The following is a 22,742-nucleotide window of genomic DNA, read 5'->3' on the forward strand; positions in this document are numbered from 1 at the left end:
GTGCAGATGAAGTAGTCTTTATTCATTGCTCAGAAAATATCACTCGGACTTTGAGGACTACAAAACAGGAATATCTTAAATATTTTAAAAATTATTCTCTCAAGGATTGCTTCAGAAAAACCATGGGCTGCATGCACTACTGTGCTAATCTAGCTAACTAGGTGACAATGGATTTGACTCGGTTTGTCTCAACATTTGTTCAGTGTCTCAGCAAATTGTTCTTGGACCTTGTCGAGCTGGACTGGGCCTTTAAGGCGTCATAATTCTTGGAGTTAGAGCGGCCCTTCCAAACACTCCTGACAGAACAACTCCGAGGCAAACTTCTCCCTGGTGTCGGCGTGGGTCGAGCCAGGTTGCCATGGTGATGACGCAACCCAGCTGCCGGTCAGCCCAGCAGCCCAACAGTACGCCGCGAATCGTTATGAAACTACATTCTGGTAACTAGCCGTGAGTTTCTTTTATGGTAGTGTCGGTAAAGTCAACCAAACGGTGAGTTGAAGCTGTTAGCTAGCTAGCTGCTGGAGCTGTGCTAGCTCCTGGATGTTAGTCTACACGAAATGCAGACATTCTGTTCCTGTGCGGAATTGTCCCTTATTTCACTGACAACACAAGGTTTCCAAACTTGAATATTTCACATTGTAATGCAAACTAACACCACGCGATTCTAACGATGAATTAGCTGGTTAGAGTTAGCCGATAAATCTGGCCTGTTCAGCACGATGTGCGCTGGGTCCCGCCCACCAGGTGGACTGACAGGTGAAGATGGAACGCGCCAGGCCGTTTCTTCCGGAAATCCCCTCCCATGCTGTCAGAGATCGTGGAGATACTCCTCAGAGGTCTGTGTGGTTGTCTGGTAACAAGTGAGGAATTTTGTGTACAATAAAATGTTACGTGTTGATGTGGTCACCAGAACATTGCAGGAGATTGTCAAGACACCATCATCGTTGGACAACTCAAGGTCAACTCAGCTCCTGTCCAAAGAAGACATTGCTCTGTGAGTCCCATTTCCATGGTAACCTCTCAGCTTTACTCTGATTTCCTGGAGGAAGTGGTGTGTTTGTCCTCCACCAGCAGGAAGTGGTCATCTCCTGGTTCCTCCACCAACAGGAAGTGGTCATCTCTTGGCTCCTCCCCCAGCAGCCAATAGGATCGCTCCATGTGATTGTGGTGATTGAACCAGTAAATCAGCTCTGGTGAACAAAAGTTGATGATCTTCCAGGTTCAGTTCATCAGGATCATCTTCACTAATGAACCCTCTGATGATGCTGGAAGCCTGGATGCTACGTTAGCAGTGCTAAGCTAACGGTAGCCTATGAAGGAGCTACACCGGGGTCACATGACTTCAATGTTACCACCACAAAGCTTCAGGCTTCTTGCGTTTCCCCTGATGACCTTTAATGACCCCCACGACCTCTGTAGGTTCCTCTGGACTCTTACCCTCTCCGACTCAACCCCTCACTGAGCACCGCCTTCCTCTGGTTGTGTGTGTTGCCCCCTGCAGGTTCAGGAGCAGTGTGAAGCAGAGGGTGTGTGTGGAACTGCTCCAGCAAGGCTTCCACAGGTACAACCGCCATCTTCATCTCTGACTCGCTCGCGTTGTTTATATGCGACCACACAAACGACTGACACAACAAACTAGCACTCTGGATGTTTCCTCGCCGGGTCACCTGACTATGCCTTGCTTCAGCTTGCACTAAAATCTCCATGAATTTTCATAATTCTGTTAGCTGCTAAGCTAAGCTAGCCACCTTACTTTGACTTGCTGCCACAAGTGTGTGTCGCTTCCTGTCTCTCTCTCTCTCTCACTGCACGCTTGGGGTTTGGGTGTGTGAGCGGCTGTGGAGCTGTTGGATGTGTGCTTGGCGTTTTGAACTCATTCTATCAACTTTTCAAACTTCCTACTTGTTCTTTGTGCGAATTAAAGCTGAGTTTAACTCATCGACTGGCAACTGCAAAGAGAGTCTTGTTTGGTGGTGTGGAGGGAGAACCCTTGTTCTAGGACCCACTCATACAGGCAGACTGCTCAGATCTGTTACGGTGCGGAGAAACCTTGTAGCAGCCAGCTTAACAAAGGTAGCAGACCTGAGGTCAGCGGGACAATGGGACACTGCTAGGTCAAGAAACTGGTTTTAAATCGATGCGTCTCCTGGAGAAGCTGCTGGAAGAGGTGATGGGTGGTCTTCTGGGTTTGTTCAGAGAGGGGACGCAGTTGGCGGAGGACGAATCGGGCAGAGAGCCTCAGTTTCCATTGCTGTCCATCGGTGCTGTAGTGGAAGAGTGGGAAGAAGGAAATGGGAACCTGCTTTCTTTGTGAACACCTGCGCTGCCAGATCTCCACCCTCTGGCACAAGATAGCCACCTGCTGGATTGTTACGGAAACTACACTCCATTTTGTTAAATTTTTTTGGGACAAACTGCACTGGGTACCACAGGGTGTACTGTACCTACCCAAAGAAGGGGGGTGGGGGTGATGAGCGTGATGAATACTATTTTGAGGAGAGTACAGGGTTTGGGCTTCCTTCTTTTTAACAGCTTGCAGTTTCCAAAATATAAATGTCACCTTTTATCAGGGATTGTTTCGGTTTGTGGTTTTGAATGAAAAAGTGCTGAATGAGAGAAAGGACACTGTGTGGAGAGCAAAGTTTAATGTGGACGATGATGGTCAGCCAGTCTGGAGGGCGCTGCAGAAAGCGCCACTGAACAAAAGGTCAGGTGACCTGCAGCGCTCGCTGTAAAAAAGTTCATCTCTAAACTAAACGCTACTGTTTCTGCAAGGCGTCCTTTCTGTCCGTTGCCAGAGACGATCCGTCGTTGTTATGTGGAATGGGAAAGACTTCAGGTGTTGTTTGAAGCTCTCCAAACTATTTTTTTCATGTTGGAGGGACAGCATGCAAACAAGTGGCCACTTCTCAGTTTTGTAGTCAGGCCAGCAAAACTGGCAATTTATGAAAGCAGGAAATATGAACGCTGCAGAAGGTTAGGGTCTGCTGACTTGGTTCATTGTACTCGTGAAGGCCAGAGTCAGAGTGGACTTGAAGTTTCTGCCATGATGAATAACCTCGATGAGTCCAGGGGAAGGTGGTGCTGGACTGAGGCAGGCCGTTCAGCCACTGAAAGGACGTTGGTTTGATTCCTCCTCCAGCAGAGTCGGTGAACCGTCCACGCCTCTGAACGGGAGCGCTCCTGAGTGATGAGAGGCTCATGGATGCCGGTCATGACTGCCTGACTTGTAAATGAAGGGTTCTAAGAATCAGATCTCTCTCTCTCTTTCTTTACCTGTCTCTTTCACAGGTCGTTCACGGAGTTCTTTCACCTGCTGAACTCTGATCGGGACCGGAGGGCAGCGGGTCGACCTGATGTCAGGTTCCAGGCGCCGCTGGCGGAGCGCCATGACCACCTGGACACCATGAAGCTGCACATGAGTATTGCAGAGGAGGCACAACGCAGGGGTACACACACACACACACACGCGCGCGCGTGCGCGCCCCAACAGTGGACATATGCCTGTGGGTTCTGATTAGTGTGTGTGTGTGTGTGTGTGTGTGTGTGTGTGTGTGCAGGTTCCTGGCTACTGGTGCACGAGCACCGTCTGCTTCTGGGGCAGTTCTTCTCAGCACCCCAGGATCTGTGGCTCCGCCTCCACTTCTTGCTCAGCTGCACGGATCCCTGTCCTGACCCAGACTCCAGACCCGCTGCTGAGGCTCGTGCCTGCCTCGCCGAGCTCTACCTGCAGCAGGGTGGGAACACACACACACACACACACACACACACACACACACACACACACACACTACATTCCATGTCAATGTTTGTGTAAATGTTTAGGAGGTTAGGTGACCACCTGCCCATTTTTTTTCTTGTCATTGCCTGTGACCTGCTGGTGGATGTGATGTCATGTATGTGGATGTTGCTGGAGCTGACGTCGCCCTGCTCACGCGAGTCCCTGCTGACCTTTGATGACCTTTAAGTGATTGAGACTGGATCCCAAGTATCAAAGTTTCAGTTGAAACATTCCACAATGAGACCCACAAGTGAGGTCAGAGACCAGACCCCCTTTGGAGGCCAGCGGTTGGTTTATGGACCTCACAACTGGCCTTCCTGCTTTCTCCTGCTTATACAGACACGGTCACATAACTCCAGTCCTCCTAGACTGGCCGGCTTAAGATCTTGAAATCAAGGTGGCATCGTCCAGACCCGTCTCTTGACCCTCTATTCCTTTGTGCGCCCACTTACCTAAGCAGACTGCAGGACGAACTAGAAACCCCCATCATGGCGTGAGAAAAGAATGTTTATAAGAGTGTCCCATGCAGGTGAGCTGGAGCTGGCAAGGCAGCAGGCAGAGCTGTGCGTCCAGCTGACGGACCGTGGCGGCTGGCAGGACTCGCTGGGGCAACCCCTGAGGCTCCGAGCCCGAGGGACGCTGTGGACCATCTACTGCCGCCTGGCTGATGATCTGGCGGCTGCCGGCGCCCACCAGGTGGCTGTGAAGCAGCTGTACGAGGGCTACCTGGTGGCCAGTGAGTGTAGGTAGACGGCTCAAGAATAAAGCGCGAGTGTCCACAGACGAGTGACCCGCCTGTTTCACTTGTTTCAGCCGAAAACAAACAGATGGAGGGAGACGCCGCCTATCGCCTCGGGCTGGCCTATCAGAGCACTGGCGACCCTCACATGGCGAAGCAGGTAAGTCCACCCTGGGGTCCACCTCAGAAGACAGGTTTGGTGAAACCCTGAAATGAGGGAAAGTCAAAGTTTTCTGTTTCAGAAAGAGTTTTCATCCAAACCTAAAAGAGGACCGCTGACTTGGTTACCATGGTAACTGAGAGTGTGAGCGAACCTGGCTGGGAGCCCAGAGCTTATCTCTGTCTCCTGCCTCTTCCCGAGACACCACCTCAAGATTCTTTACTCACTGATTGATTGAGTCCAGGTGGAACAGGTGGCGTTAGGGGGGACCAGGTGTGTGTGTGTGTGTGTGCGTGTGTGTGAGAGAGAGAGTGTGTGTGTGTTCTTGTACTTGCTACATAGTGAGGACTAGAATACGTATTTAACCAACAGAGTGAGGACATTTTAGCAGGTCCTCACATCTTCAAAGGGTTGTTTGAAGGTCAAGACTTGGTTTTAGGGTCGAGGTTAGAATCAGGTTCTGGTTAGGTTTAGGGTCAAGGGTTAGGGTCAGACAGTCATTAGAGATGGTTAGGGGGAGGGGCTAGGGGACAGTGTTGTGCCTGAAGGGTTCCTCATATTTTGGAGGAACGTGAAATAAACGTACAGCCCTGCTGCCTAGTGAACGCTCCTGTGAACGCGTTCCATCTGGTGTCTGAACGGTTCGCTCTCTCGTTCATCTTCGTTCAGTGGGGTACCAGAGTTCAGGCTTAGGGAGATAGTTTGTTTCAGGCAGCGCCAGCCACCAGCGTCGCACACGCATCATCAAAACAGAAAGCAGCATGGAGGAGGCGGCAGGAGCGGCGTGCAGTTGGAGCCCACGGACAGTAAACCAGCGAGGCTGCGTCGTACAGTCATTTGAACGAGTTTAGGACAAAGTCAAGGAAGACGGGAAAAATCTTACATGTCTCTGCAAACTTTGCTCGCCGGGTTTCAGAAAGAAAATACGCACTTCAGTCGCATCCAGGGCAAGGCTGAGACGGCAAATTGAACTGAAGCAGCGGGAGCCTGTCAAGGGCTGAGCAGGTACATACAGGAGGGAGAAGGACAGAAGATGGAGATGAAGATGCAGGCTGCCGCCTTGTTGCCTTGGGAGAACTGAGCTGCTGTCTGTGGTCCTACATGGGCTGGAGCAGGCATTTAAAATAAGAGCTCAAAGCAACATACGGGAAAAAAGAACTGAACCAGTTCATTTTTAGCACTGGGAACTTAGTTCAACATTTAGAATTATGAACTTTGAACTGAACCGGTTCATTTTAAAATGTGTCGACTGAACTTTGCACTAGTTCATGTCGAAAATGAGCTTTCCCAACACTGCTAGGGAATGTGTTACGTCAATTAAAGTCCTCACAAAGATATAAGTACAAGGATGTGTGTGTGTCCAGTTCTTCAGCACCTGCATGCTGATCTACAGAACCCTGCAGGACGCCAATGGACTAGCGAGGACCTACAGGGCTATGGCCAAGCTGTCTGAAAGGTAAAGACACACACTGTTGTGTTTCCACCCTGACACACTAACGTCACCGTGGATGTTGGTGTGTGTGTGTGTTTGTGTGTGTGTGTGTGTGTGTGTTCCAGTGAGGGAAACGTCCAGGACACCGTCCGCTGTCTGGAGAAGCTTGTGGACGTCGCCCGTAGCAACGGACTGAAACACATCCGCGCAGATGCCTGTTTGAGTCTGGGGGACATCTACTACACCAGGGTACACACACAGCCACGGTGATGTCACAGAGGTCTGGAGACATCACCGTGCCATTGTGGCATCACAGTAGTGCAGGGACATCATATCGCCACCGTGGGCGCCGTAGCGACTTCATAGCAGTATGGTGAAATGATGGGGTGTAATTGAAGTAACAGTGTGTTTTTTCTGGCGTTGGTGCTGTAGAGGCAGTACACCCGAGCCTGTCAGTACTTCCTGCAAGGCTACGACCTGGCCTACAGCGTTGGAGACGTGATGCAGCTGCAGAGAGCTCAGGTACCACTCGTCTTCTCTCTCCGTAGCATCACCTCTGATCCGTGTCGACAGCTCTTCTTCCTTTCTGGCAGGTTTTGGTGGCCAATGCTCGCGCGCATGCCTTCATCAGAAGGTACAGCGCCGACACAGTGTCGGCCACACCCTCAGCCCTGCAACGACTGCTGGCGTGGAAGGAGAGAGGAGGAGGTCAGGAACGCAATCCAGACTCGACACATGCTGATGACACGGCTGCATGGTACCGCTAGATCACCATCATTAGTGGTGATACAAGCATCTCCGCCACCACGGCTGTGATGTCATCCTGCTGTCTTGTTTAGGAGAGACTTGGAGCCAGTCAGGAGGACTGTTGCCTCGGAAACTTGTCAACTGTAGCATGTCAGCCAGATAAGCTGCCACTGCTTGACATTCATTCATCACTGTTTGCCATCATCATCATCATCATCATCACTGTCCTTCATCCTGTTGTCCCACGAGGTCCCGCCTCTGGTGACTCCAGGCTCCAGCAATACCTGCTAATGTTAGCAAGCTACTTGATTTACCCTCTTAGCGTGGTGAGAGAGGAAGCTGGCACAGACAGTGAACACACTGGAGCCAAGCCTTGGTCCGACTGTCATGATGAACCCAAGAACCCAATAAACACGTGGACTCTGTCCTCTGCCTTTGTTTGGATGTGACGGTCTCACTCTAACCAGTAGTTCAGGTTTCACCCGAACTCTCCTATATATTACGGTAAAATCATGCTGCGTGCTCGCCGCGGTCTTTACGGCGTCGTTGCAGTCACATGTCCGGAAGCAGCGGGACTCTGTGACAAGGAATCACGGAGAAGCTGCTGCTGCAGCCGCGGAGGAGAGAGACTCGGGGCCGCGGGTGATCCGGGGAGGTCCGGGGCTGGAACATGGGCCTGCTGGCCACTGTGAGGAGGGAGTGGTTCATCATCGGCATCGTGCTGGTCATCTTATCCGCCAAAGTTGAGCCTCGCTTCGGCGTGAAGGCAGGTGAGTGAAGCGGGGAATCAGCTCAGACATCCGCGATACACACACACACACACACACACACACACGGCTACTTCTCAACTTCAACGAGAATCCTCTTTATTACATGTAGTTGTGGCTCTTTCCTACCGACCCGAGACCTGCTGGAGTGTCGGCATGTTTAATGACGTCACGACCAGGTCTTCGAGTCAGGTCGAACCGGCTGGAGTTACTCACCACCAAACTTAGTTGTGCGTGGGTGCTGACAGAGGGAGAGCGTCTGACTGCTGTCCGCCGGAGGCGGGACGTGACGTGGATGTCGCCTGAGCGGCTGTTCAGGTCGGACACATCAGACCGGATCTAGTGACACGTTGCACTCTGCGGGGTGTCAGCACACCTCAGGCGGCAGGCGCGCTCCCGCCTGCGCGGGTGCTCAGGTTGCTGTCCGTCCCGTTCTTGTTCACGTGAGTCCTCCGCCGTTCCACGTCCAGCACGAGCGTCCGCCGGGCTGGAGGCGGAGCCCCCTGGACCCATCCTGAGGGTGGGTGCCACCATGGCGCCGCCCAACTGATCACATACGCGCTGCCACGGCATTCGCGGCTTGCACGGAACTGTGATGAATGGACCCTGACTATCGTGGTTGCCATGGTAACCGTCTCGCCCCCCTCTCTGTCCTGCAGGCCCGTTGAAACCGGAGGTCAGCGTGGCGTATGTTGCTGTCTCGCTCATCTTCTTCAACAGCGGCCTCTCACTGAAAACAGAGGTAAACCGGCAAGATGCTGATGTCCCCGCCGCTCCTGGTGGGAGGAGCCAAATGACGTGTGTGCGTGTTTTGGCAGGAGTTGACCAGCGCGCTGCTTCACGTTCGGCTTCACGTCTTCGTCCAGTCGTTCACCCTCGTCTTCTTCCCGCTGGCGGTCTGGCTGTTGCTGCGAGTGCTGGCACTGACGGCCATCGACCCGTGGCTGCTGCGAGGGTACGCGCGCGTGTGTGTGTGTGTGTGTGTGTGGGGGGGGGGGGGGGCTACATGGTGAAAAGAAGATGTTATCGTCGTGTCTTGTTGCCGTTGCCTAGGTTACAGACAGTGAGCTGCATGCCACCTCCAGTCTCATCTGCTGTCATTCTCACCAAGGCTGTCGGTGGCAACGAGGTAACGCACACACGCGCAGGTTTGTGTAGCTGTCCTTATTAGGACCTTCCTTGGACTCCCATCCAGGTGGTCAGCCTTAACCTCAGCCCGGGCCCTGACTGTAACCTGAACCTGATCCTAACCTCAGTTCACACCTTCACTCTAACTTTAATCTGAAAGAGACTAGGATGGTCTTTGGTCCCCATGAGGACTAGAGGTCCTGATAGGGTTGGTGTTTATCCCAAAGAAGGTCTCCCACACTCACACACTCACCCACTCACAGTAAAATGGTTGTCTTGGTGACCGGTGGTCTGTGTTGCCAGGCTGCTGCCATCTTCAACTCTGCCTTTGGGAGCTTCCTGGTAAGTTTGCCTGGCTTTTTTCCTGTTTGAAGATTCGGACTTCCTGTTTGCAGGTTGAGACAGTGACAGACATTTGATGTCAGGTGTGCTTGTGTTGTTCAGGGCATCATCGTCACGCCAGTGCTGCTGCTGCTCTTCGTGAGTCTGAAAACACTTTGACGTAAATATTCGCATGTTTCAGTTCCCAACAAACACAGTCAGCCCTCCCCGTTGCTGTGGAAACAATGAAATGTCCACATGCTGCTAGAGCCAGTAGAAACCAGACGGTTACAAAATTCTCATGCTAAATGCTGCATGCTCTGCTATGTTCACTAGCTAGCTGCTAACTAGCTGATAGCCGTTTGGTGCTGGTCAGCAGCTTTTATTCTGAAAATGTCTTCTTTTTGTGTTTGTGCTCTTATTTATTACCATACTGTTCTCTGACATTAAAATCGCCAATGCCTGCCATAGCGCAGTCATCTGACAGGTGGCGCTATGTGTGACTGTAACTCTAAATAAGGTGTCACTTCCATCCAGCTTGGCTCCTCCTCCTCCGTGCCCTTCTCCTCCATCTTCTTGCAGCTCTTCATGACAGTGGTGGTGCCACTGATCCTGGGCCAGGTAGCTGCAAAAACATACCCTCTTTAATATGTTAGCGTGCAGCGCTAAGTTCCTGTTTGTGTGTGTGTGTGTGGGTGTGCGTGCAGGTGTGCCGTAAGTTCCTCAGGGACTTCCTGGAACGGAGGAAGCCTCCATTTGGCGCCATCAGCAGTGCCGTCCTTCTCTTGATCATCTACACCACCTTCTGTGACACCTTTAGTAACCGTCACATCCAGCTGGACGCCACCAGCCTGCTGCTGGTCGTCCTCATCAGTCAGTACCGTCCACTACCGCATCATCACCTTGGCTTCATCACACTTCTAGAGTTTCTATTTTACTGTTCCGTACTTCATTGCTATACATTTGTCTGCTCAATATGAAGTTGGCCACAAGCTAGCCTTGACGACCGACCAAGTTACACCGTCACTACAAAGTTGTAGTTCAGTTCTACTGTGAAAAACACCAGGTCAAGTACCGCATATGGCATCAGCAGCTGCAGCAAATAGCAGCGTCACGCCCAGGAATGGCGTTCCAACCTATATTTTATGACTAGAATCTCCTTTTAGTTGTCATTGGGAAAGTAAATAACAGCTGGTACTACAGTTCTAGTACTGTGACGTCCAAACAATACTGGGTCACATGCTAACAGTAGCGAAGGCGCCCCAGGCTGACGTGGTGATCTGATCATTTGTTAAAATGCTTTATGTTTATTTGAAACATAAAACACCTCTGACATGATTCATGTTGACACGAGTCGTTCCCATGACAACCACTGCAAATGTGATCTTCAGTTTTCTGCATCCAGATCAGCTTCATGTCTTTGACCTTCACCCTCTCCACCAGGTGAGTTTCTGTTCGCCGTCGTCCACCAGTGCTTTTGTCATCAACGCCTCCACCCTCTACTTTGTGTCTGTGTCTGCAGGTCCGACTCGGGCTTCAGTCCAGCAGACACGGTGGCCATCTTGTTCTGCTCCACACACAAGTCGCTCACTCTGGGTAGGTTTGCGTGTCTGTGAGGTATGTGGCTGTGTGTGTGTGTGTCCATCCGTCGTCATCTTCCGCTTATTCCTACACATTAAGGGTCGCGGGGGGGTGGAGCCTATCCCAGCGTCAACGGGCGAGAGGCAGGGTTCACCCTGGACAGGTCGCCGGTCCATCGCAGGGCCAACATAGAGAGACGAACAACCATTCACACTCACATTCATACCTACAGTCAATTTAGAGAATCAATCAGCCTCGTCCCCAATTGATGTCTTTGGACTGTGGGAGGAAGCTGGAGTACCAGAGAGAACCCAGCAGGAACAGGGAGAACATGGAGACTCACCCAGAAAGACCCCGTGCTGCAGCCGGGACTCGAACCCGGCACCACCGTGCAGCCCCTGTGTGTGTGTGTGTGTGTGTGTGTGTGTGTGTGTGTGTGTGTGTGTGTGTGTGTGTGTGTGTGTGTGTATATATATATAAGTATATATATATATAAATAAATAAATATATATATATATATTAAAATATATATATAAAATATATATATAAATAAATATATATATATAAATATATATATATATATATTAAAATATATATATATATATATATTAAAATATATATATAAATATATATATATTAAAATATATATTAAAATATATTTATATATATTTATATATATATATATTTATATATATATTTATATATATATTTATATATATATATATTTATATATATTTATTTTTATATATATTTATATATATATTTATATATATATAGTTATATATATGTATATATGTGTGTGTATATATATGTGTGTGTATATATACATATATATACACATATATATATATATACACTTATATATACACATATATATATGTATGTGTGTATATATATGTATATGTATGTATGTGTATGTATATATATGTATGTATACGTATGTATGTATATGTATACATACATGTATGTATGTATATATACGTATATATGTATACGTATGTATATGTATATATACGTATATATGTATACGTATGTATATGTATATATACGTATATATGTGTACGTATGTATATGTATGTATACGTATATATGTATACGTATGTATATGTATATATACGTATATATGTATATGTATATATACGTATATATGTATATGTATATATACGTGTATATGTATATATACGTGTATATGTATATGTATATATACGTGTATATGTATACGTATATATACGTGTATATGTATACGTATATATACGTGTATATGTATACGTATATATACGTGTATATGTATACGTATATATACGTGTATATGTATACGTATATATACGTGTATATGTATACGTATATATACGTGTATATGTATACGTATATATACGTGTATATGTATACGTATATATACGTGTATATGTATACGTATATATACGTGTATATGTATACGTATATATACGTGTATATGTATACGTATATGTATATATACGTATGTATGTATACGTATATATGTATATGTATATATACGTATGTATATATACGTATGTATATGCATATATACGTATATATGTATATGTATGTATATATACGTATGCATATATACGTATATATGTATACGTATATATATGTATGTATATGTATATATACGTATGTATATATACGTATATGTATGTATATATATGTATGTATATATACGTATGTATATATGTATGTATATATATGTATGTATATGTATGTATACGTATGTATGTATATGTATTTATACGTATATATGTATATGTATATATACGTATATATGTATACGTATATATACGTGTATATGTATACGTATATATACGTGTATATGTATACGTATATGTATATATGTATACGTATATGTATATATACGTATGTATGTATACGTATATATGTATATGTATATATACGTATGTATATATACGTATGTATATGCATATATACGTATATATGTATACGTATATATGTATATGTATGTATATATACGTATGCATATATACGTATATATGTATACGTATATGTATGTATATATATGTATGTATATATACGTATGTATATATGTATGTATATATGTATGTATATATATGTATGTATATGTATGTATACGTATGTATGTATATGTATGTATACGTATATATGTATATGTATATATACGTATATATGTATACGTATATATACGTGTATATGTATACGTATATATACGTGTATATGTATACGTATATATACGTGTATATGTATACGTATATATACGTGTATATGTATACGTATATATACGTGTATATGTATACGTATATATACGTGTATATGTATACGTATATGTATATATGTATACGTATATGTATATATACGTATATGTATATATACGTATGTATGTATATGTATATATACGTATGTATATATACGTATGTATATGCATATATACGTATATATGTATACGTATGTATATATACGTATGCATATATACGTATATATGTATACGTATATATATGTATGTATATGTATATATACGTATGTATATATACGTATATGTATGTATATATATGTATGTATATATATGTATGTATATGTATATATATGTGTATATATACGTATATATACATATGTATGTATATATTTACATATATACATATATAATATATGTACATATATGTGTATGTATATGTGTATAATTATATATGTGTGTGTATATATTTATTTACATATATACATATATAATATATGTACATGTGTATACATACATATGTATACACATGTATGTGTGTTTATATGTGTATACATATGTTTATATATACATATGTTTATGTGTATATATACATATATGCGTATTTATATTTCAAATTATAATGTGGATAACCAACAGTGTAGTTTATTCTGGAGAAGAACCCATTTAATTTGGTGAGACCAGGAGAACCCACCAATGAGGAACTGAGTGACTGCGAATGTTTGCTTCAGGGAGGAGTTCAGAGGTCGCGTGCTAAGACGCATTCACATTATTGTTCCTGTCAGTTTCAATCCAGTGTTTAAATTTACACTCGACCCTACCAATGAGGAGAGAACTACAAAAATTGAGGCGTGAACAGTGGTTGTCTCTTGTCTCCCTCCAGGTGTCCCCATGCTGAAGATCGTCTTCGAGGGCTACGAGCACCTGTCCCTCATCTCCGTCCCTCTGCTCATCTACCACCCGGCCCAGATCCTGCTGGGGTCCGTCCTCGTGCCCACCATCCGCCGCTGGATGACCAGCCGCCAGATGGTACACTGATGCCTTCCTGTCAGGCTCACACTGGGCCGCATTCCAACACTAACCTGCTCCCCTCTCTCCTCTCCTCCAGTCTAGTGTGTTGTTGAGATAGGGCCTCATTCCTCCGTCACGGCCTCCAGTGAGTAGACCACCACCAGTACAAACACCAATAACTGGTGTTTGAGCTCGTCACATTGAATCACAACAGGTCACAAGGCCTTTGCAAGCCAACCGTTAGGGTTGTGGTGGCGTTGAGGTCAGGGTTTTGTCAATACTCCAGTCTGATTGGCTGCTGGGAGTCTGTTCATTCCTGTTGTCAAATTTACTGTTCTTTCCTAAACTAGCTAGTTTAACATTAGCTGTCCGGCTAGTAGCATAGCTACCTAGCCCATCCTGAGTCCTGGAGCAAGTGATTAACCCTCCAGGTACAAGTCAAACCCTCAGGTGCTACCGTGGCGACAGGGTTGTCAGAAACGATGATTGCATGTAAATAAAAAGAACGTTGTTCTTTCACACAGGGTTAAGCAACATTAACCCTTTCATAGACTGTGAGGGGAAGGGTGCGTTCACGTCCACCATGTTTCCTTTTCCTTCTCAGTGTGGCTGAATGCGGTGAGACCTGGACAATGAGGCGGGTCTCACCTGAACCAACTGGTGCGGTTGGAGAAAGTGGTCCAACCCAGAGACCTGAGTCCTCCGCTGGTTTGAGCCTCATTGGCTCCTGTAACCAGCTGATTCAGACCAGAGCAAACAAGCTGGACGTGTGATCACACCGACTTTACACCACACACACGCCATCATGTTCATCAGCCATCTTTGTGTTATACTTGTTTGTCAGAGACAAGATGGCTGCCAAGGTTTCGTGTGGAGAAGAGGATTGGAGCATCACAACAGGAAGTGACTCAAATAACCCGCGAGTGTTCTGAAGATGAACAATTCAGAATGCCTTTAATGTCTACAGCCCTGTCGCCAAAGTATTTCTGAGAATCTCCACGGAAACACCGCTTGCTTGCCAATATTTTGATCATTCGCTTCATGTTAATAATTTTCTGTCAATCAACGAATCATTTCACCTTGATCGTTTTCTTCCTCCTTGTGTTAAGATGCCGCTTTGCTGCTGCTGCTGCTGCTGCTGATGGCGGTGGCGGCGGCAGGTTCATTGAACAGACGTTGTGATTGAACTGTTGGGGGCACCTCCTCATCTTTTTCCTTCTACTCTCTAGGAGGTGAAGCTGGCGCCACTGCAGCCTGTGTGACCAGCAGGAAGCGAGGAGGGAGGGACATCGCAGCCTTACGTGCCTTATCGCCACCAATCAGCCGAGACCACAGCGTGGCTGCCACCGCCTCTTTTTCATATTTCGATGGTAGATTCTTTTATATTTAAAAGAACAAGTTTTATTTTTATATGAAGAACCAAAGTGAGGACGGCGGCTGGTTTTTTAACACCACTTTGACTCACCGTTCACTACTTTTTATTTTCTATTTTTCTACTGTTTTTCTACTGGGAGCAGATTGTTACATTTCTATTCTTGATCAACGAAACTGATGCTGGAATGTTGGTTGTGAAGACCTTTTTGAGTTTCCTTACTAAATTGATAGTTTTCAGGAAATGAGAGGCATCATGGGTACTCAAACATCCTTATTTAAATGGACTTCAGGTTTAATAGGTCTTGTCTTTTGTAGCAGAAAGTTTTCATTCTGACTTTGAGCCCTGGCCTCCTACTGTTTCTCTTCTCTAACTCTGATTCTAGCTGCTGCCGGGTTACAGGTGTAACCTGGGTTCTCTGAAAGCTACAGGAAGGAACCTGGTTCCTGACTCCAGCAGCAGAATTGAGCTAGTCTGGTCTGTGAGGGATTTGTTGGGTCTGTATAAAGAAATGAATGGATGATGTGACCACGTGACTCTTCTTTATTCCAGGTTTCTACAATGAACATCAATAGAAGTTTTCACAGAATTCCAAATCTGATAGTTGATGGATTTCCTTTATGACACTCATGAAAGAAGGACAGGGCTCCCCCTGCATTTGAAGAAAGAGCTCAATTCGAAGCTCTCAATACCTCTAAAACAAGGAGACATAACAGCAACAGCACTAAAGTAGACTTTATTATTAGTTGGTGCTTCCCCACCAGTGACACGGTCGTCTCAGCAGGAACACGGGTGCTATCTATGCTATGCTGCCTCGTATCCCGGAGGACCGGAAACACCAACCCTAACCCTACAGTGATGCAGTGCTCTTTGTGTGTGCTTGTCGTTTGCTGTTTGTCTTTGTGAAGTAAAAACAAAACAGCCACTCGGTGTCGTCATCCCGATGTATCTACGTGCTATCAGGAGGAACAGGTTAGCTAGACTTTAATGGGAGGTCCTCACTGACCCTCAGGACCAGCTCCAGGATCCATACGGGCCCGTGTGACCTTACAGTAGCAGACGGTGTCAGAACTGAGGCTCAAGAAGAGTCAGCGGTCAAAAGAGGTTTGCAATGCTAATGTTAGCAGCTGTGGCAGCCATACAATAAATCGTTTATTTTTCAAAAGAACATGAAAGTTTTTTACTGTAGAAGGATTGAATGGGTGAAGTTTATTCTAAGCTAGTCGAGTTCATCGTCAACTAAATGAGTGACTGTTAAAACCCAAGAGAGAAGAACAACGTGGTCGTGTGATGATGCTACGCTACTCGTTTAAAGGTTCAGATTTGTTAGGGACCCATTTTAACCCCAGTGCAGCCAAACACAAACATTTGTTTCTTGCTTTTATCATCCTAGAACAGCTAGTTTCCCTTAGAAGTTCATTGAAAAGACATGCTAGGCTAACTAGCTACCAGTATTCTCATTTGCTTTGTGAGAAGTTAGTAAAAAATTACACTTCCTGCTTTGTTCCAGTTGAGGGCAGGGTACTCATTGTCTACCCTGAGTTAAAGAAATTTGATGCTATCGCTAAAAATAAGTTCACATGAGAGTCCTTCAATCGCCGGGTGATGCTAAGATGTCGTACTCTGCCAGAAGCACAAAGCTGTTCTCTCGGATTCTACGGACTTGGACCAGATCGCCACACTCCTGCACCTGGATAAGCCCTCGTTCACCTCTCTCGTACTCTCTTTCCCTGTCGTTCAGTGTCACGCCTGTGTGTTTACCACAGGCCTGGCGGTAGATGTACCTGATGCCGACCACCAGCACGATGCCCAGACCAGCTGAGCAGCCCAGCAGCATCCCCAGCTCCCAGGCACTGTGTCTTGGGATGATCTGTGGGTACTTGTCCAACATTCCAAAGGGATTGAAGGGACGTTTAGCATCAGCTGTTGGAGGTTCTGGTTTAAAGTTTGGGTTCATGTTTAGAAGTGGTTTATGGTTCAGGTGGACCCCTGTCTGTCGTGGTGGTGGGTTTCTGATTGGATCAGGGTCATATGATGTAATTTTGGCCTGGATTAGTAATTTATGCCTCAAAGTGGGTGAAGGGGATGAAGGTGATAAGGGGGGGTTAAAGTGGGAGCGATGGGGAGCTGGAGAAGGTCCTGGGTTTGGGGAGGTCAACTGAGGGGACAAGGATGAGGAAGATAAGGAATTGAGTGAAAGAGAATTAAAGGAAGAAGGAGGAGATGAAGCAGGAGAACCAGAAGTAAGGGAGTTGTAGGAGGAACTAGAAAAATGTGAGGAGGAGGAGGAAGAGCAAAGAGGAAGGAAGAGTGGGGAAGAAGAGGGAGCAGGAGGTGAAGCTGTTTTTGGTTTATATTTTACAGAGAAAGAAGAGGGTAATGTTGAAATGGAAGACAGATGTTTGGACACAAGGGTCCACTTTCTAGAGAGACTCAGGGGGGTTGAGCTTAGGGAAGAAGAGGATGAAGAGGAGGGAAGGGTAGTCACAGGAGGTGAGGAAGCGAAGACTGAGCTTGTGGTTTCTGATGGTACTTGGGACTGAGGAACTTTGGTTGTGTCAAATGTTGCCATAACGGGCAAAGAATCAAACCACCTGGGAGTTCCTGAGGGCCCCGATTGCCCCCCCCGAAAGACATATACCTTTTGTGCAACAGTCTGGGAATGGGGCCGGGACCATAGCCGGGGGACCAGACTTAAATCCTGAGGGGGTAAGTCTAATAGGGACAGGTCTGATTGGAAAAAGTTTCTGAGAGTTTGAGGTTGATGAGGACGGCTCAGTGGGGCCGACATGTGTCTGCTAGGGTGAGGGGCATCAGTCAAAGGGTGGTAGTTTGACTTCCCTAGGTCAAACTGAGGATGGGGTGGAATTGTCGGGGACGGTTGGGTAGGAGTTTTGAATGGAAGAATTTTTAAAGATGTTTCATATGTGCCAGTTTGGTGAACCAGACTTGATTGACTGTTACTTGGACTGGTTATCTGGAACAGAGATGAGCTCCTTTGGATCTGAAACTTCAGAGAGCTTTTTTGGCTCTCCATTGGTCCTATTGGACTCTGGAACATGGATGGATCTGTACCGAGGTGACTACTTGAGCGTATTGGTGCAGTGTAGGGCTGGGTATGTACAGCTGTGTCCCTTGTTTCTGGATCATTTTGGATATTCTTTTTTGTATCATTTCTTGCCTTTGTATTATCCATCCAATAAGGGAGGGAAGAATGGGAAGAGGGGCTGGACGTAATTTTGACCTCTTGAGCTTCAGCTGACACTAAAGAAGCTGTGAAGGAACGGCGACTGGACGAAGTGAAAGGGTTTTTGGTGTACGTACTAGGGTTGGCTGGGTCTTCAGTCTCAGCAGAGATGGACTCTGACTTTGTGTAGGTATCAGTTGGACCTCTGGATGTATTCTGAAGAAATTCTGAACTGTCATGGTTGATCCGCCCACTGGTGACCTGGTCCTGGTCTTCTGACAGTGTTCCAGTAACTTCATAACTTCCTGCTCCTTTGCTTGTTCGCGTTGTCACAGCTGCATTTATTTGTTTGTGGATATCTTTGAGTCAACAAGAAGAAAAGAACCAGTTTTGACATTGTGAGAAGGCCTCATTTGTATAAATTACATCCACTTTGAAAGTCATTACCTGTGAGGGAGGTGACATCTCCTGCCGCCTCTGTTGTTGTGAGCTGCTCTGTTGTTGTGGTGTTACTCCAAGGAGTACGACTCCCATCATGCACTACTGCAGACTCAATACATGCCCAGTATATGAAGTAGGACTGCACCACTGTGATGCTGCAGAGACAACAAGATGATAACAAGTTAGTCTTTGACAGTCTATGGACATGGTGGAGCGGCAAGTGTGACTCACTAGAAGCGTACGTCTCCCATTGGAACATCGGGTGCCCTCCACACAAATGACAGGTTCCTCTTCAGCTGCTTGTCTGAGTGAGTGAGTGTGTCGCCCTCTGAGAGACAGTGCAGGGTGTGAGTGCCAGGGGGCGCCGGAGTCCAGGAACCACCTACGAGCGCCTGCCCTGTCCTGGTAAACTTAACTCTGTCTCCAGCTCCAGGTCTGGGTCCCGAACCATCCGCACCACGAGCCTGGAGCAGGAAGCCCATAAAGTCCCGAGAACTCCGGATGGTCACTGAGGATCGAGACGCGTTAGCCACTCGAGTGTTGTAATAGATCTGTGATGGACTCAGAGGTCAGAAATGCATCCTGTTTGATAGGTTAGTAATTAAGGAGTCAATTACTTTAAATGAGTTGTTGGTCGTTGGTTAATCCTTTGAACCGGTGAGCAGGTGTGATAAGTTAGTAATTAAGGAGTCAATTACTTTAAATGAGTTGTTGGTTGTTGGTTAATCCTTTGAACCGGTGAGCAGGTGTGATAGGTTAGTAATTAAAGAGTTAATTACTTTAAATGAGTTGTTGGTTGTTGGTTAATCCTTTGAACCGGTGAGCAGGTGTGATAGGTTAGTAATTAAGGAGTTAATTACTTTAAATGAGTTGTTGGTTGTTGGTTAATCCTTTGAACCGGTGAGCAGGTGTGATAGGTTAGTAATTAAAGAGTTAATTACTTTAAATGAGTTGTTGGTCGTTGGTTAATCCTTTGAACCGGTGAGCAGGTGTGATAGGTTAGTAATTAAAGAGTTAATTACTTTAAACAAGTTGTAGGTCGTTGGTTAATCCTTTGAACTGGTGAGCAGGTGTGATAGGTTAGTAATTAAAGAGTTAATTACTTTAAACAAGTTGTAGGTCGTTGGTTAATCCTTTGAACCGGTGAGCAGGTGTGATAGGTTAGTAATTAAAGAGTTAATTACTTTAAACAAGTTGTAGGTCGTTGGTTAATCCTTTGAACCGGTGAGCAGGTGTGATAGGTTAGTAATTAAAGAGTTAATTACTTTAAATGAGTTGTTGGTCGTTGGTTAATCCTTTGAACCGGTGAGCAGGTGTGATAGGTTAGTAATTAAAGAGTTAATTACTTTAAACAAGTTGTAGGTCGTTGGTTAATCCTTTGAACTGGTGAGCAGGTGTGATAGGTTAGTAATTAAAGAGTTAATTACTTTAAACAAGTTGTAGGTCGTTGGTTAATCCTTTGAACCGGTGAGCAGGTGTGATAGGTTAGTAATTAAGGAGTTACTTACTTTAAATGAGTTGTTGGTCGTTGGTTAATCCTTTGAACCGGTGAGCAGGTGTGATAGGTTAGTAATGAAGGAGTTACTTACTTTAAATGAGTTGTTGGTCGTTGGTTAATCCTTTGAACCGGTGAGCAGGTGTGATAGGTTAGTAATTAAGGAGTCAATTACTTTAAACGAGTTGTTGGTCGTTGGTTAATCCTTTGAACCGGTGAGCAGGTGTGATAGGTTAGTAATTAAAGAGTTAATTACTGTGACCGAGTAGTAGGTCGTTGGTTAATGCCTACCTGTGAGCAGCTGTCTGGGCCGGTACGACAAGGCAGAGGTGTGGATGGTGACGTGGCTGTGCTGCGGGCCCTGTGGTTGAGCACGAATGTGGCCAGGGCTCATTTCCTGACAGGAGGCGTGGCTGGCACCACGTGAGAATGCTGTGACGGGCCGTGCCAGGGACAGTAAGATCACACCCACCCCGACGTAAAGGTGGAAGCTCTGCATCTACACAGCACAACTTTCTGGCTTCATTTGGATAAAACATTTCCCATAGACATTCACCACATTTCTGGATAGGTAATTTATTCTTGATACTAATGGCAGTAAAATAAGAGGTTTCATTTTGGTTGGGAAAGAGAAGTGGTCAGAGTTGCTGATGCTGCTGACGGAGGACGTCTGCAGTTGGAGAGGGAGCAGATGATTCTCCATCAATCTCTCTCTGTTTTTTGGCGCCGTGAGGCCACAGACAGATACGTGAACAACACAAGGAGCTGGACGAATTATCAATTCGAGGATACGTTTATAGACATGGTTTTTTCCTCTATACCCGCAGAACTGTGTTTTCTCTCTGTGGCCACCCCAGGACTCCGTAGCAATGAGATAAAAATCTACTGTACATCAAATAATGGACAACAAGAAAACAGAGAGAATATGAGAAATGTCCAAACATTCATTTAATAATATTAAACTAACATGCAACATTTAATCATTTAATGAGTGTCGAAAACTTAATAGGAAATAACTGATGTGGAAAAAAACACTCAAAAAATATTTTAATTTTGAGTGTTTTTTTTTTGTGCTGTCTTTTTTATTTTCATCCCAGTTTTTAAAGGTGTTGTGGTGTTAAAAATTGTCTTTTTTGACTAAAACTAAATGGATGAATTTGGAGGCATGGACTGGAGTTATGTTCTTACCTTGTCAGGAGGTCCAACACTGCAGTAGAGCGGAGATGAGCTTGGAGTTGGAGGGTCCAGGATGTGAAGAGACACAAAGACTCAGAACACATAGAGCTGCACAACCAGTCGCTGAGCTCCACCTCTGGTACGGAGGCCCGCAACGACCAGCCTAATCCTCCTGATTTGGGGTTTCAGGCGCTCATCATGAACATTCACCCCATCATGAAATCAAACTATCAGGCTACTTTTTTCCCCCTGACATTATAATTGCATCTCCACATTTGAAAACATGGAAGTAGTGTGTGTATGTACAGTATATATATGTGTGTTTGTGTGTGTGTATATGTGTATATGTACATGTACGTATGTATGTATGTATATATACATGTACATATGTATGTTTATACATGTGTATGTATATATACATGTACATATGTATGTTTATATATGTGTATGTATATATGTGTATATATACACGTATATATGTACAGTATATACATATATGTGTGTGTGTGTGTGTATGTATATATATATATATATATATATATATATATATATATATATATATATATGTATATACATGTTATTGTTGTACATGTAGGCATTGTTACCATTGCTACTTTTACAAAGCTAGCATAGTTATCATGAGTGTGTTAGCATTGCTATGTGCGTGACAGTATCATCATGATCATGCTGGCGCAGTCGTTGTGAGTGTGCTAGCATGCTAATATTAGCAGGTAGCATCTTGTAACTTCATCTGTTGCAATCTTTGCTTTTTCTAAGATGAGAGGATATGAAACATATTGATGAATCCTTCATTCTATTTCAAATCTAAGTAGATATTTCATGACTGAAAATGTTCTTAAAGTTCCTCCATGAAGTGTTGCAGTTCCTGATTGCTCTTCAGACAGAGGGCGTGTGGATAAGTGTCAGTGACACCAGGAGGCTGGTTGCCACTCTAGTAAGAGCGTTTCTATGGGATTCAGACCAGCAGGATGTGGAGCAGCTGCACCCCCACACTCCAGGATCTGCCCCCCCCCCCCCCCCCACACACACACACACCCAGTACTCCTGACACAAATGGCGTTAGGCGGAGGAGGTGTGGCATACACTTGTGTAACTGGAGAGTTTCATTCACTGACACATGCATCAACACACGTACCCACACACACACGTATCCATACAC

The 22,742-nt window shown here is 45.4% G+C and overlaps 3 protein-coding genes across 8 annotated transcripts; 2 read left to right on the top strand and 1 right to left on the bottom strand.

The window, feature by feature from the left end:
• The first annotated feature begins 298 nt into the window (after positions 1–298).
• Positions 299–7,300, top strand: ttc29 (tetratricopeptide repeat domain 29). 2 transcript variants are annotated; one of them, XM_086196941.1, is made up of 12 exons: positions 299–489; positions 745–836; positions 911–994; positions 1,502–1,561; positions 3,292–3,449; positions 3,561–3,737; positions 4,311–4,523; positions 4,595–4,680; positions 6,045–6,136; positions 6,238–6,361; positions 6,545–6,634; positions 6,706–7,300. In XM_086196941.1, the coding sequence occupies exons 2-12, from the start codon at positions 763–765 to the stop codon at positions 6,877–6,879; spliced, it is 1,332 nt and encodes a 443-aa protein (XP_086053067.1). In that variant the 5' UTR covers positions 299–489; positions 745–762; the 3' UTR covers positions 6,880–7,300. The 2 variants fall into 2 exon arrangements, with proteins under 2 accessions (XP_086053067.1, XP_086053068.1); XM_086196942.1 differs by having other exon boundaries at positions 304–437.
• Positions 7,301–7,411: 111 nt separating this feature from the next.
• Positions 7,412–16,406, top strand: slc10a7 (solute carrier family 10 member 7). 5 transcript variants are annotated; one of them, XM_086196947.1, is made up of 13 exons: positions 7,412–7,629; positions 8,286–8,368; positions 8,445–8,581; positions 8,680–8,755; positions 9,058–9,096; positions 9,199–9,234; positions 9,613–9,696; positions 9,783–9,948; positions 10,481–10,518; positions 10,598–10,671; positions 13,764–13,909; positions 13,989–14,036; positions 15,121–15,217. In XM_086196947.1, exons 1-12 carry the CDS (start codon positions 7,530–7,532, stop codon positions 13,991–13,993), a joined length of 984 nt encoding a protein of 327 aa, XP_086053073.1. In that variant the 5' UTR covers positions 7,412–7,529; the 3' UTR covers positions 13,994–14,036; positions 15,121–15,217. The 5 variants fall into 5 exon arrangements, with proteins under 5 accessions (XP_086053073.1, XP_086053072.1, XP_086053070.1 ...); XM_086196946.1 differs by having other exon boundaries at positions 7,413–7,629; positions 10,467–10,518; positions 15,121–15,266; XM_086196944.1 differs by lacking the exon at positions 13,989–14,036 and having other exon boundaries at positions 7,413–7,629; positions 9,658–9,696; positions 15,121–16,406.
• Positions 15,762–21,423, bottom strand: reeld1 (reeler domain containing 1). The gene is made up of 4 exons (XM_086196939.1): positions 20,678–21,423; positions 19,123–19,399; positions 18,898–19,046; positions 15,762–18,809 (listed from the first exon to the last, which is right to left on the bottom strand). The coding sequence occupies exons 1-4, from the start codon at positions 20,883–20,885 to the stop codon at positions 16,855–16,857; spliced, it is 2,589 nt and encodes an 862-aa protein (XP_086053065.1). The 5' UTR covers positions 20,886–21,423; the 3' UTR covers positions 15,762–16,854.
• Positions 21,424–22,742: the final 1,319 nt, after the last annotated feature.

Source organism: Aulostomus chinensis, chromosome 24 (genome assembly GCF_037954235.1).
Source record: "Aulostomus chinensis isolate RoL2024-O1b breed Wild chromosome 24, RoL_Achi_v1.0, whole genome shotgun sequence".
NCBI lineage: Eukaryota > Metazoa > Chordata > Actinopteri > Syngnathiformes > Aulostomidae > Aulostomus > Aulostomus chinensis.

Coding starts and splice junctions, on each gene's coding strand:
- slc10a7 (XM_086196943.1), top strand. CDS start 7,530: ATGGGCCTGCTGGCCACTGTGAGGAGGGAGTGGTTCATCATCGGCATC. Junction 8,582..8,679: donor GACCCGTGGCTGCTGCGAGG/GTACGCGCGCGT, acceptor GCCGTTGCCTAG/GTTACAGACAGTGAGCTGCA. Junction 13,910..15,120: donor GGATGACCAGCCGCCAGATG/GTACACTGATGC, acceptor TCTACTCTCTAG/GAGGTGAAGCTGGCGCCACT.
- ttc29 (XM_086196941.1), top strand. CDS start 763: ATGGAACGCGCCAGGCCGTTTCTTCCGGAAATCCCCTCCCATGCTGTC. Junction 4,681..6,044: donor ACCCTCACATGGCGAAGCAG/GTAAGTCCACCC, acceptor GTGTGTGTCCAG/TTCTTCAGCACCTGCATGCT. Junction 6,137..6,237: donor ATGGCCAAGCTGTCTGAAAG/GTAAAGACACAC, acceptor TGTGTGTTCCAG/TGAGGGAAACGTCCAGGACA.
- reeld1 (XM_086196939.1), bottom strand. CDS start 20,885: ATGCAGAGCTTCCACCTTTACGTCGGGGTGGGTGTGATCTTACTGTCC. Junction 19,400..20,677: donor GCCCAGACAGCTGCTCACAG/GTAGGCATTAAC, acceptor CTCGATCCTCAG/TGACCATCCGGAGTTCTCGG. Junction 18,810..18,897: donor AGATGTCACCTCCCTCACAG/GTAATGACTTTC, acceptor GTTGACTCAAAG/ATATCCACAAACAAATAAAT.